Genomic DNA, 17,669 nt, shown 5'->3' on the forward strand with positions numbered 1-17,669 from the left:
GAATTCCTGGCAGAAAGGTCCAGATCTGCAAATGTGTGAGGGCAGAAGGCACTCACAGAGATGCACACCTGGTGAGCGTATTGGTGAGGCTGTGGTCCTGAGCTGCACTCCATACTCTACGAAGCCGCTAACCACATCTGGTTACTGAGCACCCAAATCGGAGCTCGTCAGAATTGAGAGGGGCTCTACATGTAAAGTAGATGCCAATTTCGAAGACTTTGTATGAGAGAAGACTGTGAAATATCCCATTAATAATTCTCTGCACAGATTACATGTTGAAATGATAATATTTTGGATATATTAATAAAAGTAAACCTCACCTGTATCTTTCAACTTTTTAAAAAATGTTCCTGCTAGAACATTTAAAATGACATAGGTGACTCTTAGTATGTTTCTCTTGGACAGGGTAATGGGACATGTAGGGGAAGTGAGATTGGGTGGCAGGCAGGGGCCAAGTCATGAAAGTCTGTGTAAGGAGTTCCTGTAAGCAGTGCAGTTTAAGCCAAGGAGGGCACAGTCGGTTATGTGTTGTCTACACAGCCGTCAGGTGTGTGAAAGATGGACTGAGGAGAAAAGCTGCTGAGGGTTCAAAGCGAGTGAGTCTCCCTTGAGGCATGATAAGCCAGCAGCAATGAACAAGGCAGACGAGATGGAGAGACAGACTGAGTGTGCAGGAGGTGAGGGACAGACATCTAGGATTCCGACTTTGATTGCTGGTTGACGGAGATCCTTTCGTCGGTACCTGGAGAGGAGCGGGTGACGTCACGCTGCCTTTGAGGTGTGCAGTCAGCTGCCGGTGGTTTAGATCTTGGTGCCTGGGGTGTAGATGTAGAGTCATTAGTGTACAGAGGGGATGATCAAAGCCTCGGAGTGGATGAAATGCATAGGGGATGCATTGCAGGGGAAGAGAAGATGGCTGAGATCGGAGCCTCAGGGGGATGAAGGGGTCAGACAAGGGGAGAGTGGAGAGTGCTTGTCAGAAGCCAAGGGCAGGGAGGATTTTTGAGAATCATTGTGCCATTGTGTAAAGTTCAGCAAAACAGTCAGATAAGACAAAGGGAAAATGTGTTTTGGATTTACAGTAAGGAAGTTGTTGGTGACCTCGGTGGACGCCGTTTCTGTGAAGTAGTCGGGGAGAAACCCAGTTTGGAGTGACCTGAGGTGATGGAATTGGACAAAGCAGAGACAGCAAGTGTGGACCACTCTGAAGAAAACAGGGCATTTAGAATTGTGTGGATTTGGTTGCTTAAAGAATGTGGGAAATTCCAAGAAACACACAACTTGCGTGGCCTCACTTGTCCTCGTTGGCAGAGCTCTCCCCGCACCTGTGCCCCCTAGTCAAAGGCAGAGGCTTAGCAGATGTCCTTCTCTCTCTCCCTCAGGCCGGATCTTGGACCTGAAGACTGGGACGGTCAAGAAGGAAGGGCAGCAGTCGTCCATGAGGATGTGCATGGGTTCCCGGCGGTCCTTCATCTGCAGGATGAGGTCTGTCTGGGGACACAGTGGGCTGGGGCTGTGGTCGGGTTGCTCCCTTCTCATCTGCCGTCGAGTCCTGATGGGCTCTGCTAAGATCACACGTTCACTGCAGGGACTTCATCTCCTGACTCGGCCTGTGAGCCTCCAGACTTCGTGATCTGTCTTGGCAGAACCTCCCCCTTCCTACCCTTCCACTAGGTCTCATTTCCCACCACTTTCTCCCCATTCCTAGACTGGCCTCCCCTTGTCCCCTGCATCTCAACTTTCTTGCTATCCTTCAGGGCCCTTTACAACTCCAACCTCTCCAGGTTCTGTATTTCTCAGCGTATTTTGTGTAAGACCTACCGACTCCATACTTGCTCCTGTGGTTCCTTGTGCCGGCTCGTACATGTTAAATTCACCTTTAATTATTACATTGTTGATATTTTAAGTGCACGTGTTTTGGCTCTGTAAGTAAATTATAATTGCCCTGAGGTTAGGGGCTTTGATTTATGTTTACTCTTTGAGCCTCCCGTGACATCTGCATATATTGGTTAACACATGGTTGTCGAAGAAAAGCAGGAGAGGCTGCACTTTGGGGTAATCAGGGGATTGCTCTGTCTCTGAAAAAGTAAGAGCTGGGATCTTGAATCCTCGGATCCAAATCAGACTTCCCTGTACCTTCAGCCCTGCGGTCCCAGAGGGCTGGGTGGCATTGGCTGCAAGACAGGAGGGACAGGACAGAGTCAGTTCTGTCAGGGGTGTGGAATCCCCAGGGCAGTAACATGAGGCTGTGCCTCCCATTTGTTCTTCTATTCATTCATTCAGTTACTCAACAAATTTTTATTGAGGGCCCGCCGATGCCAGGTGCTTTTCAAGGCGCTGGGAGTTCAGCATTGAATACAGCATCAAATCCCAGACCTTGTAGAACTTTATTTTAGAGCAGGGAGAGACACGATAGACAAAAGTACCAGGTAAATACATGGCACGCCACAAGGTAATAAGTGTTACGGAGCAAAATAAAGCAAATTCAAGGCGTAGGAAGTAGTTGGAGTTGTTAGTTTAATGTTATGTAGGATGGTTAAGGGAAGGCCTCATTGATAAGGTGACATTTGAGTAGAGACCTGGAGGAAATGCGTAAATGAGACCTGGATACCTGGGGAAAGAGAACACCTGGTAGCAGGAATAGCAAGTGCAAAGGCCCTGAGGCAGGAATGCTCTTGGCATATTCAAGGAGCAGGGTGAATGGGGTGAAATGGGACGGATGGTACGAGATGAGCCCAAGAGGTAGAGGTATTAGATCAAACCACCCTTATAAAACTTCCACTTTTACTCTGAATGAGGTAGGAGGCCACTGGAGTTTGATCATAAGTGTAATATGTTCTAAATTACCTTAAAAAAGTCACTCTGGCTTTGTGTGGTGAACAAACCTGCAGGGGGAGAACAAGGGTGGACATGAGGAGGCTGTTGTAAAAAACCAGGTGAGAAACGTCATAATAGTGATTATGGTAAAATGTGCTCAGATTTTGAACGTACTTCAAAGATAGAGCCAGCCCTGTAGGGTATGAGAGAAAAGATTCAAAGGTAGATCTAAAATGTTTGCCTGTCCAACCAGAAAAAGGGAGTTGCCATTTAGCAAGATGCAGAAGCTTGGGGGAGCTGATTTGAGGTTAGAGGGAAGTTTCAAGCGTTTGAAGACTGAGATGCCTATCAGACCTGTAAACGGAGAGGATGAGTAGACAGTTGAACGTGTAATTCTGGAATTCATGGGAGAGGTTGGGGCTGAAGATAGGCGCTTGGGGACTGACATCAGTGAGATGGTATCTAAAGCCTCCAGACCGCGTGAGCTCGCCTGGGAAGTGAGTGTGAATAGAGAAGAGGGCAGAGCTCCGGGCCCTGGGCCACTCCTGCATCGGGGAGGCGAGGAAGAACCTGCAGAGGCTGAAAAGGAGCGGCTGGGCCGGTGTCCGTTTCTCGGAGGAAGCTATGATCCCCTGCCAAAGGCTACTGATGAGTCCCGAGTGTGAGGACTGAGGATCAGTCACTGGACCTCAGAGGGAGAGCCAGCAGCAGGCTGAGACCCCCCTCCCCCAGGAGAGAAGCCTGTCCCCGCCGCCCTGGGCACATGGTCTCCCAGCCTCTTCTCCAGCACCTCTCCCGACAAGTCCACTCAAGCCCTCACCGATCTTGATGCAGCTCCAGTGTCTCCTGCCCTCTCCAACCCTCCCCTCCTCCCTGCCACATGCCCGATGCTCCAATCTCAGGGCTGGGTACAGTGGAGCCACTCACTAATGTCACTTCCTGCAGCTGTTTGCTGCTGGGACTGGGACTTGCCACTCGAGCGTCTGTTGGGTGCTATGAAGTTCCAACAATCGATGCTTTAAGATAAGCTTATATTTTCACTAATGTAAAGTAACCTTTAAAGCAGCTAGACTTCTTAAACCTGTTCATCTACAGGCTAGTCCATCTCAGGTCACCAGGTCACCTGCGTTGAGCGGAGACCTGCCTCTCTAAGCTCTAGCTGGGCCCTGGGAGCCAGCAGAGGATCTGAGTGTGGCTGTCCTTTCCTCCAAGTCAGCTCCTCTCCCGGCTGAGCATCTGGAATTCTTCCAGAAGACACAGATGGAATCCCCTCCACCACCTACCCCAGGTGGTAAGATGGTGTTGGAGTGACAGTACGAGAGCAGATCCATGTGACTTAGCCTTGTGTCTGCACAGACTGCCTTCCCTCTGTTCAGCCGACGGGGGCAAGCTGGGTAGTTGGACTCACATGTGTTAGTGTCCATCCAGGGACAAAATGCCATCAGTTAATGTCGTCCAACACAGCAAGGTCTTTCCTCAGTGCTTTGGTCAGTGGAATAAATGCTCATCCTAGTTTGATGGGCATTCAGTACAGCACCAGCAATATGAATTCTTCATTGCACCATCTAAGCAGCTCCCTTGTGAGTATATTTATTGGAAGCCTCGGTTATATAAGTAGTCTCCAGTGCCATTGTCACTGTCCTATCAACCAGATGCAGGCAGTCCCCTCCCTGCCCTGGTGCCTCCCAAGACATGCTGGAGGCTGCCTTTCCCAGTGCCAGGCCCACACTACCTGGATTGACCTGTGAGGTGAGCAGCACTGCCAGTCTGCTGAGAGCGTGGCCTTGTCCTCCAAATAAAGCAGCTTAGTTTCATTAAGACACTGGGTGTGGTCTGCCAGAGGGCAGAGGGCCATGCCAGCATCCCCAGAAGCAATGTCTTGGATTCACTCCCCTATGAAAATGTGCTAGTGCTGGCAGCTGTCCCAGGTCTCAGAGTGTAACTGGACTCTTTATCTTTGCTGTATTGAATATTAAGTCATCCAGGATATTACTTGCCATGGATTTGGGAAATGGAACCACACGTGAAAAGTGGACACACCAAGGAGAGGTCAGAGCTTGGCCACAGTGCAGGCTTTGGATGTTTGGAGCGTGGGATGCTGAGAGGGTCACTGAGAAGGGAGGCAGAAAAGGTGCTACCAGAGTGGGCAGTGGGATGCCTCATGCCCCCTGCTTCCCAGAGAAGGACTCACCGAAAGACCTGATTCTAGACTCATCCTTCCCTCTGTCCCCACTCTGTCCTGGCATCCGCAGGCTTGCAGCTGTCTGGTCATTCCTAGTGCCAGAGCATTGCAGGGAAGGAGGGAGTTTCCACACTATGAAGCTAAAGCCAGAGAAGATGCTTCTGTTCATCAACTGGCAACATCTGTTCTGTGTTGATGTCTCTGCTCAGGCCTGAAGAGACACTGTTGCTGTCATCACCCTCTTCCCTGGTTTCCTGAAAGCCACCCAGTTACACAGAACCAATCTGCAGGACGGAGCATGGCCAGGCTCCTCCAAGAGTCCTTCTGTAGGTCTCTGGCTCCTGGGCTGGGCCCTGAGGCAGTGTGTGTGCATTGCAGAGAGGGCCACATGTCTCTTGCCTTCAGCGACAATCAGAATTCACAGGCTTGCAAGCCTGCTTCTGCACTGTGGAAAGAAACTGGCTGTAGGACTCACCTGAACGATACCTGGTGCACGCACCAGGTACAACGCACCTACTTGACTGCAGCCCTGTGTGCTTTATAAACTTGCCTAGGTCTCCACTCATTCTAATGTATCTATCAAATCCTAGGTGTGGAAATGCTCCTTTGGACCACCTTCCTCTAAACAGAATAACCACCATGAGGAAAAGGTTCAGGTCAGTAGGCCTTTCTGATGTATGCTTTGGGGCTGTGCTGGTGGACGGCGTGAATGCACTAAGCTAGGGAGCAGCTGAACTTGGCAGCTATCCCTTAGAGGCCTGACGTGAAGGAGGGGCTAAGTGTACAGAAGACTAGGAGACCGTACATCGGGGTGCAGTGGCTAAGATGAAAAAGGGACCGGGGTGGATTTATTTTGGGCATTCAGACCATGTAGGAGGAGGGAAAACAGGATGGTGGGAAGTCAAGATTCGAAAACACAAGGCCAGCAGTAGCTTAGATACCAAAGGACTCGTGGGTATCCTGGCCTCGCCCCCAAGGGCTGAAAGCAACCTCACAGACGTCCTTTCTCTAGGAACTGGCCTCGGCCCTGTGAAAGAAGGAGAAGCCCAGTACGCCGTGGTCCACTGCACAGGCTACATCAAGGCTTGGCCGCCAGCAGGTAAGCGGAACCTGCACATTCGCTCCCAGGGGATCGGATGCTGTTTCAGTCCCCGTGGGGTCCTGTTAGAAATGCATTCTTATAGCAAGAGACAGGAGAATACTCTCATTTTCCTTTGTAGTCAGAACATACTGATCTCTGTAACTGAAAAAAAGTCCTGCTACTTGAAGCAAAGGTTTCTTAAAAAGAGCGATCCTGCAAAGGGGATTGGAGCCTCACAGGCCCTTTCTGTGGTCTGTCACCTAGAGCACTCTGCAAAGGCAGAGGGACATTTGAAATGATAGTTGTATTCAAGCCATTAGAGAAATGCGAATCAAGACCCAGAATGAAACACCTCTTACACTCACTAGGGTTAAAATTCACAGACAATAACAAGTGCTGGTGAGGATGTGGAGCAATTGGAACCCTCATACTTTGCTGGTGGGGATGTAGAATGGTGCCAGTGCTTTGGAAAACAGTCTGTTCCTCGAAATGCTAAAAATAGCATTACTGTATGAGTCAGCAGCGTCACGCCTATGTATATGCTCCAGCTAAATGGCAGCGTATGTCCACAAAGAAAATTGTACTGAATGTTCATGACAGCATTTTTCATAGTGGCCAAAGAGCAGAAACAAATCACATGTGTACATCAACTGATGAGCAAGGATAAATAAAAAGTAGTGTATCCATATGATGAAATATTATTCACCAGTGAAAAGCAATGAAGTATTGATTCATGCCATAATGTGTGGGTGAGCCTTGAAAACATCACGCTAAATGAAAGCAACCAGACACAGAGGCCCACACTACGTCATTCCATGTATGTGAAATATGTAGACATTGAGACAAAAAGTAAACAAGAAATCGATTTGTGTGTGTGTGTGTGGTTTCCAGATGCTGGGAGGGAAGAAAAAGTTGGGCATGATCGCTAATGGGAAAGTGTTTCTTTTCGAGGTGACAGAAACATTCTAAATTTAAAAAGCAATAATAGTTGCACAACCTACAAATCTACTAAAAACCACTGAATTGTGTGCTTTAAGATGGCAAATTTTATGGTATGTGAATTACCTCTCAATAAATCCACTGTTAAAAGAACATATGCAATGTTAAACATCTGTGGATACTTTATGGCCTGGAATGTGGTCTGTCTCCGTGAAGATTCCGTGCCAGCTTGAGAACAGTGTGGATTCTGCTGTTGTTAGATGGAGCACTCTTTAAATGTCGGTTAGGTCAAGTTGACTGACGGTGCCGTTAAGGACAACTGTATCCTTACTGATTTTTACCTGCTTGACATATCAATTACTGAAGGAAGGATGTTTTAAAGTCTCCAGCTGTTGTATTGGATTTGTCTGTTTCTCCTTGCAGTTTTATCTGTCTTTGCCTCACACATCTTAACGCTCTGTTGTTAGGTTCATAAGTGTTCAGGATTATGTCTTCTTGGAGAAATGACCCCTTTGTCATTATGAAGTGCCCTTCTTTACCACTGATCATTTTCCTTGCTCCAAATTCCGCTCTGTCTGAAATTCCTGAAATTCCTACCCCAGTTTCCTTTTGATTAGTGTTAGCATGGTCTAGCTTTCTTATCCTTTAACTTTTGACCTAACTGTGTCTTTATATTTAAAGTGAGTTTCTTGTAAACGACATACAGTCGGGTCAAGTATTTTTAATCTACTCTTAACAATCTGTGTATTTAAACCATTCACATTTAATGTGATCATTGATGTAATTCGATGAATACTTAACAATAGAAATTCATTGTACTTTTTCTTTGTTTCTTTTTTCTCCCTCTCTCTCACCTTTTCTAGTTTTCATTGAGCATTTTATATGATTTTCTTTTCTTTTCTCTCTCAGCGTAACAGTTACATTTCTTTAAAAATATCTTCATTGTTTGCCCTAAGTTCAAAATGTACATTTACAGCTAATATAAACCCACTTTCAGATAATACTATGTCTCTTCATGGGCAGTGCAAATACATGGTAACTAAATTTTCCTTCCTTCCTCTTTCCCATCTCTTATAATACTGTTCTCATTCATTTCACTTACTGTCAGCGCCCAATACAGTTGACCCTTGAACAACACGGACTTGAACTGTATGCGTCCACTTATATGTGGAGTTTTTTCAATAAATACACATATGTACTGTAAATATATTTTCTTCCTTATGATTCTTAATAACATTTTCCTTTCCCTAGCTTACATCATTGAAGGAATACAGTATACAATACATACAGCGTACAAAATATGCGTTAATTGAATGTGTATTTTATGAGTAAGGATTCCGGTCAACAATAGACTATTAGTAGTTAAGTTCTGGGGAAGTCAAAAGCTGTGTATGGATTTTCAACTGTGTCGGGGGTCAACACCCTAACCCCCACAATTTTCCAAGGGTCAACTCTGCACCGTTACTACTGTTACTTTAAACCGACAAAAATCTATTACCTCAAATAAGAATAATAAAAATAAACGCTTTTATTTGACCTTAATTTGTTCTTTCTCTGATGCTTTTCCTTTGTTTGTGTAGACCTGGGCTTCTGATCTCTGTCATTTCCTTCTTCATGAGGAACTTGTTTTAACATTTCTTGCAGGACAGCTCTGCTGGTCGTGAATTCTCACCATTTTTGCTTTTCATAGAAAGTCGTTGTTTCTCCTTAACATTGGAAGGATAAATTTCACTGGATATAGAATTTGAGGTTGGTGGTTGTTTTCTTTCAAAACTTTTAAATATTTACTTCACTTCCTTCTTGTTTGCATGGTTTCTGACGAGAAGTCCACGTAACTCTTGCCCTTGTTTTTTATAGGTAGTGTGGGACTTCTGGTTTTTCTGACTTCTTCAGGATTTTTGCTTGTCTTTGGTTTTCTGCAGTTTGAATATGATAGGCCTTAGTTTAGTTTTGTTTTTGGCTGTTTGTACTGCTTGGTATTCTCTGAGCTTCCTGGAGTTTTTTTGTTTTGTTTTGTTTTTTAATTCTTGGACATTATTTCTTCAAAGATTTCTTTTGCTCCATTCTCTTTCTCCTGTTGGAATTCCAATTATGTGTAAATCCTTTGAAATTGGGCTACAATTTTGGAGTATTCTGTTCTGGGTTTTCAGATTCTTTTTTCCTCTTTGCATTTCAGTTTTGGACATTTCAGTTGCCATATCTTCAAGCTCACTGATTCTTTCCTTGGTTTTGTCCAGTCTACTGATGAGTCTGTCAAAGGCATTCATTTCTGTTACAGTGTTTTGTTTTGTTTTAATTTCTAGCATTTCCCTTTGATTCTCAGAGTTTCTATCTCTCTGCTTACATTACCCATCTGTTCTTGCTTTTGTCTACTTCTTTCATTAGCACTTTTAACATGTTAATCATAGTTATGTTAAATTCCTAGTCTAGAAACGTTATGCTGTACACCAGAAATTGACACTTTATAACTGACTATACTTCAATTTTAAAAAATACAGTAAATTCCCAGTCTAATAATTTCAAAATCCATGTCATACCTGAGTTTGATGTTTACACTGTCTCTTCAGGCTGTGTTTTTTCTTGCCTTGGAAACCTTTGTTGAAATCTAGGCATGATGTATGAGGTAATAGGATCTGAGGTAACAGGCCTTTGGTGTGAGATTTTATGTTAATCTTGCTAGGAGTAGGCTGCACTTCATGTTTTATATATATATTTTTTTTATATATATGTGTTTTATTTATATTTATATCTTATTTGTATATACTTTTCTAGTTAGACCATAATGCACACAGTTCTCAAGGTGTTGCTTGCCTGAAGGCTGGACTCGAGGTCGGGGACTCAGAAGGCAGCGACACCGTCACAGTGTCCGGTGTCATAAATAGTCCTGACAGTGCTGGAGAGCTGACCAGACCCAGGGAGTGGGAGCGAGTTCTCTGATGCTAGTGTGTCAATCAGCTGCAATGCAGGAATGGCCCTAGAGTTTCCTCTTTGCTGGCATGGACGCCCGTGTCCATGGTCCGGAGACTCTGAGGTTTCAGAGTATGCGAGGCAACAGACTTGTATTGGGAGGTTGCTCGATGAGAAGCAGAGAGGAGCTAAGGGACGTGGGCAGCCTGGAGAGAGGCCTCCAGCAGCGGCTTGGCTCACCGAGCACATGTGATGGCCTGGTAGGAGCCATTTGCTGAGCAAGGCTTTCGGGCACCAGACGCAGGCCCATCCCTCAGGGGGCGCAGAGACATGTTGGTTGGGGACCAGCATGTACACAGAGACCACAGGAAGTGTGGGCAGTCAGCCTGGGGACACAGGAAGCATCCCTAACCCGCCCCAGGGTCAGGAGGGGCTGAATGTAGCCTCTCGGGACAAGCTGGCCGTCTCCTTCTTGACACTTTCCTCGTTTGAATGAGTTACTCATTCTCATTACACCAGGCAAATTCCCCTTCCCGTTTCCGGCGTCTGAGTGCTCTTTTTCTACACTCTAGGCCGCCAGTATCACACAAGAAGTGCCACCATCCTGGTAAGACTAGGTCACAGGATCCTTGTGGATGAGCCAGAGGAAGGAGGCTGGGGCCCAAGGTGCAGCAGGTGACTGCATCCAGAGGCTGCTGAGAGGATTCAGGCTTTCCTGGAGTTCTGTGCCCGAGAGCACTTAAGCGTGCAGGGCAAGGGGGCAGTAGGACGTGTTAGGCACTGAGTCTCCAATGACCATCCTTGAAACTCTGCCACAGGAGAAGTGGTTGAAGGAACTGGGGGTGTTTGTCTTGGAGAAAGCAAGACATGATTTCTGTCTTCAAGTATTTGAGGGGGTGTCATATGAAGGAGGAAGTAAACTTACTTAGGATAGTCCCAGAAGGCACAGTTTGGACCAAAAGAGGAAAGTTACCAAAAGGCAGATTTTAACTTAATAGGGAGAAATGAGTAAAACCTATGAACAGCCTGTTAAATCTATATATATAAAAATATGAATACATACACATGCTAAACATATGGAAAAAATTCAGCCTCCTGCTAATCAGAACTACAACTTTAAATAATTTGATATCATCTCCTCTTACCTACTAAATGGCAAAAAATGAAGAAGACAAAATACACAGTGTTGTTAAGTTTCAGAAAAATTGACACTGTTATGTTCTGCTGGTGGGAATACAGATCAATACAAACCTGTAGAGTAATTTGGGAGTATATATTAAATGCCTTAAAGTGTGCATTCCTTAATGTATGTACAGGAATTGTACTTCTGAGAATTTAGTCTAAGAAATTAATCAGAAATGTGAAGGTGTTGTATGATTAAACATTATTTATAACTGTGAAAACCTTGAATTATTCTAAATTTCAGTGGTAAAGAATTGGCTAAAAATAGCATGAAACCTCTATGATACTGGACAACCAAATATCTTTCAAAAGATATTTAAGGATGAAGCAAAATGCTAAGAAGTGTTAAAAAAGAACGGCAGGTTTTGCAACATAAACATCATGATCCCAGTTTTATTTTTAAATTATAAATGAATAGTGTGTCTATGCACTGAAAAAATGTATATAGAATATTAACATTATTTCTGTGTAGTAGATTATTGGTTACTTTTTTCTTCTCCACTCACTCTTGCTTTTTTCAAATTTTTACATGACTTTCATAATTGGAGAAAATGACATTTTTAGGCAATCAATCTGAATTTCCTAAGCAGTGTTCCAGGCAATGGGATTGAGCAGTTTGTGGTGAATTCAGAAATTGTGTCATTTTGTTTGCTGGTTGGTTTTGTTTTGTTGTTGTATTTAGCCGTTGTGTTTCTATAAAGATAGATGTTCTGGGAAGCAAGCTTGTATCCACACATGACAATTGTATCATGCCACCAGCATACTCAGCTAATGTACCTTGTTCTGTGGCTGTTAATACTCTGTTTCCTGGTTGATAACTCTGTTCTTCTCACATATAACACACTATTTTGCACTCACAGTTCGATGTCTCAAGACCAAGTGCATGCTTCATTTTCTCAGCCCGGTGCTTAGCTCAGACCCGGCACATAGAATGTATTTCATGCAAACTGGATGGATGGGTGAGAGAAAAGAAAAAAGGAAGGGATCTTGCCTAGACAAAAGAAATAATTGGCCTAAGATTTTTTTTCTTTTTAAAGAAGAAAAATATTTATTTGATCACAAAATCTTGTGCTGCATCCTCCTTTAAGGGCACCTGCTTCACTTTTTCTTGGGCTCCTTACAAGCCGCCACGTCCGGCTGGGCCACACTGAGGGGAGGGGAGTGACCATCTGTGTAAGAGGTGTCTTCAAACAGGACTGGGTAGTCATCCTGGGCCGTTGTGGGGGTGTGTGGATCACGGCACAGTAGAAGCAGGTGGTCTGGGGTTATGGGGCCAGCACGAGCTGCTCCTTCTGGCATAAAGCTTCAGGGTCCATCTCAGGCTTGGCCTTCCACGGAAGCAGTGCAGTGATCCGCCACCGGCTCAGGGTGTGTCTCTCTCTGCCAGAATCTCGTTAGTGCCCTCTACCTCATACTTGGTGGCATGGCTGTCACTGGCCACCTCAGCCAGGGTCCACTGCTCCTCCTGACCCACAGCCTTCACCAGGGCAGCCACCTTGTCTCCAGGTTTGGCCACATAGTCCCCAGAAGCCGGAATGGCCCCACAGAGGGGTGGGAGCTTGTCACCAGGCTTCCCGATGCATGGTGCGGGGTAGGGCATGGCCGACGGCTGCAGCAAGTCATCAGTGCGCCGCTGTGCCTGGTCTTGTGAGTGCTCAGATCAGATCTGGCACTGAGAGTGTATTTTATACAGGATGGATGGCTGGATGGATGGCAGAAAGGAAAGAAGGAAGGGGTCTTGCCTGGACAAAAGAATGGTTGACCTAAGTGGGTGGGTATGTGAAAGAATTTCTTGCCAGAATTTCCAAAGATGTTTATAGAATCCACTTTCCCAGAAATCTTTTGAGATGGTAGAGACAGTCATCTGGCCTAGATGAGGTGGCTGAAATGAGGTTGTTGGCACTCCTACCCTGCAATAAGGTCATGGAATTGGAGCATTGGAACAGCAACTCACTTAATGCTTGAATGGTGCCTCGTAAATGTTCACGAGGAATGCAGTCCCTGCTTGCTCGTGGGCTCGAGCTCCTTAATTGTAAACAATGAAGTTGGTTAGGAAGTATGAAGAGTGTAACTATGAAGATTGCTAAAAATATCTACAGGCGACCTTAGAAATCTCTAAAGGTGAGCAGAAGTAGTAGACTTTGTGTGGTAAACAAAGGCCTCGTAAACAATTCTTTGACAACCCACTCGCAACACGTCTGCTTATTGCTGAACCAATTAATTGTGCCTTCAAAGTTCTCCCCGGTGCCTGCTGACTCCACATTAGACAGTAAACATTGCAATAAATTCTGCTGTGTTCCAGAGGCCTTTTCTGTTACACAGTGGCCTCCCCAGTCATCCTCCCGGCATTTTATACTATGTAGGTTTCATTTAAAACAGTTGAGTTCCCAAGTTCCTTTGTCAAATCCTTCTGCCTAAAGAAACACTCTGTGTTAGTAAAGAAGAAATTACCACGGGGGAAGAAGAAGTCACCCATGATGGGTTGCATTTTACATTTTGTGAGGTATGTTCAGAGTCTGAGGGAAGCTTTGAAATTCTGAAGATGTTCATTGCCTCCACCCCATTGTCATCGCCCCGGCACCTTGCACTTGGCAGACTGGCATTCAGCTTTGAGCCAGAAGCCACTTCTATTACAGAGGCCTCTTTTCCAGTAAGCATCATCTGATGTGTTTGGTTCATCACCAAACAATCCATGGAAAATCTCTGATTAACTGGCAGTGTGTCTGCACAGGAGAGCCAAGGTCTGCCCCAGCAGGGGGGTCGGGTCGCCTCCCTCCGGGACCATCCTGGTCAGGAAGAGGCTCAGTTCTTGGCGCCCTCGTGTGCCTTCTCATCGGTGAGGCTGATGCTTTCCATCGCTGAGCCGCTAGACTTTCAGTAAGCCTCGGCCGCAGCATGCCAGAGGCCTGAGGTTATTTTGGGGTTTTGGCTGGAACCTGCGGTGGTCAGGCCAGTGTTGTCACTTCACCAGACAGCACATCTCTGCCACGAGCTCGTCTGCAACAGCCCTGTACTTCTTGCAGTTTGATTGTTGAACGTCGTGTATTTGTTTTTTCCTTCATTTGAAAAGTCTCCCAAAGCTGCTTGTCTGTGTTGAAGCCATCCACCCGCAGGGCAATGGCTGGATCCCGGCTCTCTCCAGCGCTCAGCCCGTCTGTCCTCCCGGGTTGCCTGGATACATCAGGACACGGTCTCCTGCTCAGGACCGTGCTTTGACATCCTGGTCAGACGTCAAAGCCACGAGCTTAGCTTGTGAGATGGAGGATGATGTTTGACAATGTCTTCTGTCCTCCTCGTTCTCAGGCAGCGCAAGGCCACTCTTTTGTTTCCTTCGATGAACTCTTTCTGAGCACCTGCCGTGGGCCAGGTCCTGTGCTAGGTCCTGGGGATCCTTGGGTGAATCTGATAGGTAGTTCCTGCCCCTAAGGCGCCCGCAGTGAAGCGGAGGCGCGGTCATTGCAAAGCCCTGGGGCGAGGGCCACAGCAGAGGCACTTGGAGAGACAGCACGTGGGAGGGGTTCCATCTGCTGAGACTGCCAAGGCTCTCCCTCCAAAGCCTAACGTTTGAGATGAAACACAAACGTGAAGGAGAGGTAGGAGTCTGCTAGTTTTAAAGATGCCTTACAGGCATAGAGAGTCGTGTGGGTGAGGGCAAGTATGATGATGATCAGAATTTGCGTCTGCAGGTGCGCTCTCCGTTCGAGACACGATGACAGGCCCTTTCACGTGCTTTGTGCTTCGGTTTTCACAACAACCCTAGGGAGGTCCAGGCGCTGTTATCTCCATTCTGCAGATGCGACGCCAGAGGATCAGACTAGCGACTTAGTCCGCTCAGCTGACAGTAAGCAGTGGGGTTGGGTTGTGAATCCGGGCCTTCCTGATGCTCTGACCATGCTACTCCGCTTTCTCCAAGTGGGAGCGAGATGCAGCACTGGGAACCAGGTGTAATTCCCTGTGGCTGGTGGGGAGGACGGCTGGGTCGGAGGGCAGAGTCAGATCCTGGCGGCGAGGCCTTGGGTGCTAAGCCTGGGAGTTTGGACCCTTCTCCACTCTCTGTGGAGAGTCACTGAAAGCCGCGGAAGGTTTTAAAGATCATTCTGGAAGTTGGATTGAAGTGAGAGGAGGGAGAGGGATAGGCCTGAAGGCAGGGGGACCAGGGAAGGCTAACCCCGGGAGAACCTGTGAGGCTGGAGTTACGGCAGTGGCTGTGCAGGTGGAGGGGAGCGTGGAGAGTCTGCAGGCGGTGGGGAGAGGGGACATGATGGGGCAGAGCAGGCCGCAGGCTAGGCGGTGCCGGGCACTCGGCTGAGGGTCAGGAGCCTGGGGTTCACCCCCAAAGGAGACCAGCTCCTGAGTCAGTGTGTAAGCGTTCCACTGGATTGCCTCCCCTTGCCCTGCCAATTAATGTGGAGATCATCTGGGGCTTTTTTTAAAATAATTTTTTTGTTTGTTTTATTTATTTCATTTATTTGGGGGGGGGGTAATTAGGCTTATTTATGCATTTATTTTAGTGGAGTTACTGGGGATTGAATCCAGGTCCTCGTGCAGGCTAAAGCACACACTCTACCCCTGAGCTACACCCCTCCACAGCCTGGGGCTTTAGATCCATAATTTAGATTTTAGATATAAGGTCATTATGATTTCATATTATCTACCTAGCTTTCAAGAAATAAGCTTGCCATTTGCAGTGAGGTCCGGGGCTCTGTTACCGACAGCTGGTCAGCCTCACTGGTTTCCTTGCTCACCTCACCTGGCTTCTAGACCACGCTCCCGCCATATTTTATTTCTGGTCTCAGGGCCAGGATGAGCCTTTAAATAATTTCAAAAAGGGTGAGTGGAGGCTACATGTCACAGCTCCTTGAACATTTGAGAGGTTCTTCCTGTTAACTCTACTGCATGGAGCGTTCTCAGGCCCCGGGATTCTCGCTCAGAGCCTGGGGACAGGCCGTCACCCGCAGGCAGCAGCGTTGTAGAGAAGTCTGGGTCTGGCCAGCCTGTTTCTTTTCGAGGCAGGCTGCTTTTCTTTTGTCCCATTATGACACTTGCAGTTTGTTTTGAGTTTATCCTTGGAATTCAGAACTTTCACTTAGGTATCTCTCATGTAGGTCTGTTTGCATTGACTTTATTTGGTGCTGGGGGGACCATTTCAGCTTGCAGACTTAAGCCTGTCTTCACCGTGGGGAAATTTATCTAGATTTTTCCACCTTGCTGCTGCGTCTCAGCCCGCTCCTGTTCACATCTGGAAGTTCCGTGTCCATTTCTTGGATCTGCTCTCCCTACCACGAAAGAGTTTTGCTCATCATATCAATTTCTTTATCCTTTTCTTCCGAATTCTTGGAGAATTTCTCAATCACAGTCTTCTATTCACGATTCCCATTTAATATTTTAATAATCTGGCAATTGTACTTTTCATCTGGACTCGATCCTTGCTGAATTAAGGCTGTGCCTTTTTTATAAATCATTTTCCTCTTGAGTCACACTGAGTAGTTGAATTTAGATTTTTTTCCTCTTTTTTTTTTTAATAAAAAAGTCTTTTTTCTTTAGTGGGAACAGTTGCAGATTCTTTAACTCAGTCTTCTCTTTTTCATGGGCTTGTGACTCTTCCCGGGTGGCTCCCCTTAGAGAGGTCGCTGTGTGGTTGCCCACTGTTGAGAGTTGGGAAAGTTTCCGTCATTGATCATCTGGATTCTAGTAAGATCTTTCCGGCCCTGACAAGGGCAGAAGAGGAATGTTTAGCTTCACTGTTACCTAACCAAGCGTTCACTTTTCTGTATATGAGGGCCAGCCGTGGGGTGGGGAGATGGCTGAAGTGACAAGCAGCCTCAATGGGACACACTGGTGTTCGGCCACCATGCTGCCTCCTGGGAGGCATGAGGTCAAGAGTTGCTCCCTTGAGACTTGCCCTCATTCTGTGCCAACGTCAAGGCCAATTAGCCCTAAGCTTGTCGGTTGGACCTGCTGGGAGCCTTGCTGCAGACATCCTTGTCCTTCACGTGCAGGGAGGGCGTTGTGGCTTAGTGAGCTCCTCTCTCAGTCCCACCTTGCCCAGACAATACCTCAAAAGTTTCTCACAATCGCTTCCGTGAAGGTCACCCTCCCGGGTTTCTGATGCGGATATATGTGCTTCTCCTGCCTCAGACTCGGGTCATTCCCAGAGTGATTTGGGAGGGACAGGTAGTCTGAGGCTCGGTGGTCTCAGTTTGCTCTTCTGAGCCAAAAGCACCGGTTGTGCTTCGAAGCTCTGCTTTGTGAAGTGGGGGATCCAGCTCTTTAGGGTCACCAGCAGGAACCCTGAAATGCAAAATGCCTGCAGGTCAGCATTTCCCAAAGTATATTCTGAGATCACAGTCCTCAGAGATACACTATGAGAAAAGGATTGCCTGGTCAGTAATCTGGGAACCTTTGCACTCTGAACCCCTCCCAGAGACTCATGCTCCAGAGTCGCATCTTCCCTGAGAAGGTCTACGGTGATGAAACCTCTTTATCTTTGTTTAAACTATGTTTCCCAAATGTATTTGGCCAAAGAATCATTTTTTTCTCCAAAACGTATTAATATTCCTC

At 46.5% G+C, this 17,669-nt stretch overlaps 1 protein-coding gene and 1 pseudogene across 1 annotated transcript in view; one reads left to right on the top strand and one right to left on the bottom strand.

Moving 5' to 3' along the window:
* Window positions 1–17,669, top strand: part of ARNT2 (aryl hydrocarbon receptor nuclear translocator 2) — a 163,904-nt gene that overhangs the window by 90,271 nt on the left and 55,964 nt on the right. Inside the window, exons 6-8 of the mRNA XM_032469156.1 lie at window positions 1,383–1,485; window positions 5,590–5,663; window positions 6,012–6,098. Of these exons, the coding sequence (XP_032325047.1) occupies window positions 1,383–1,485; window positions 5,590–5,663; window positions 6,012–6,098 (264 nt within the window). The remainder of the gene's footprint in view (window positions 1–1,382; window positions 1,486–5,589; window positions 5,664–6,011; window positions 6,099–17,669) is intronic.
* Window positions 12,141–13,492, bottom strand: LOC102505143 (annotated as a pseudogene).

Source organism: Camelus ferus, chromosome 27 (assembly GCF_009834535.1).
Source record: "Camelus ferus isolate YT-003-E chromosome 27, BCGSAC_Cfer_1.0, whole genome shotgun sequence".
Lineage (NCBI taxonomy): Eukaryota > Metazoa > Chordata > Mammalia > Artiodactyla > Camelidae > Camelus > Camelus ferus.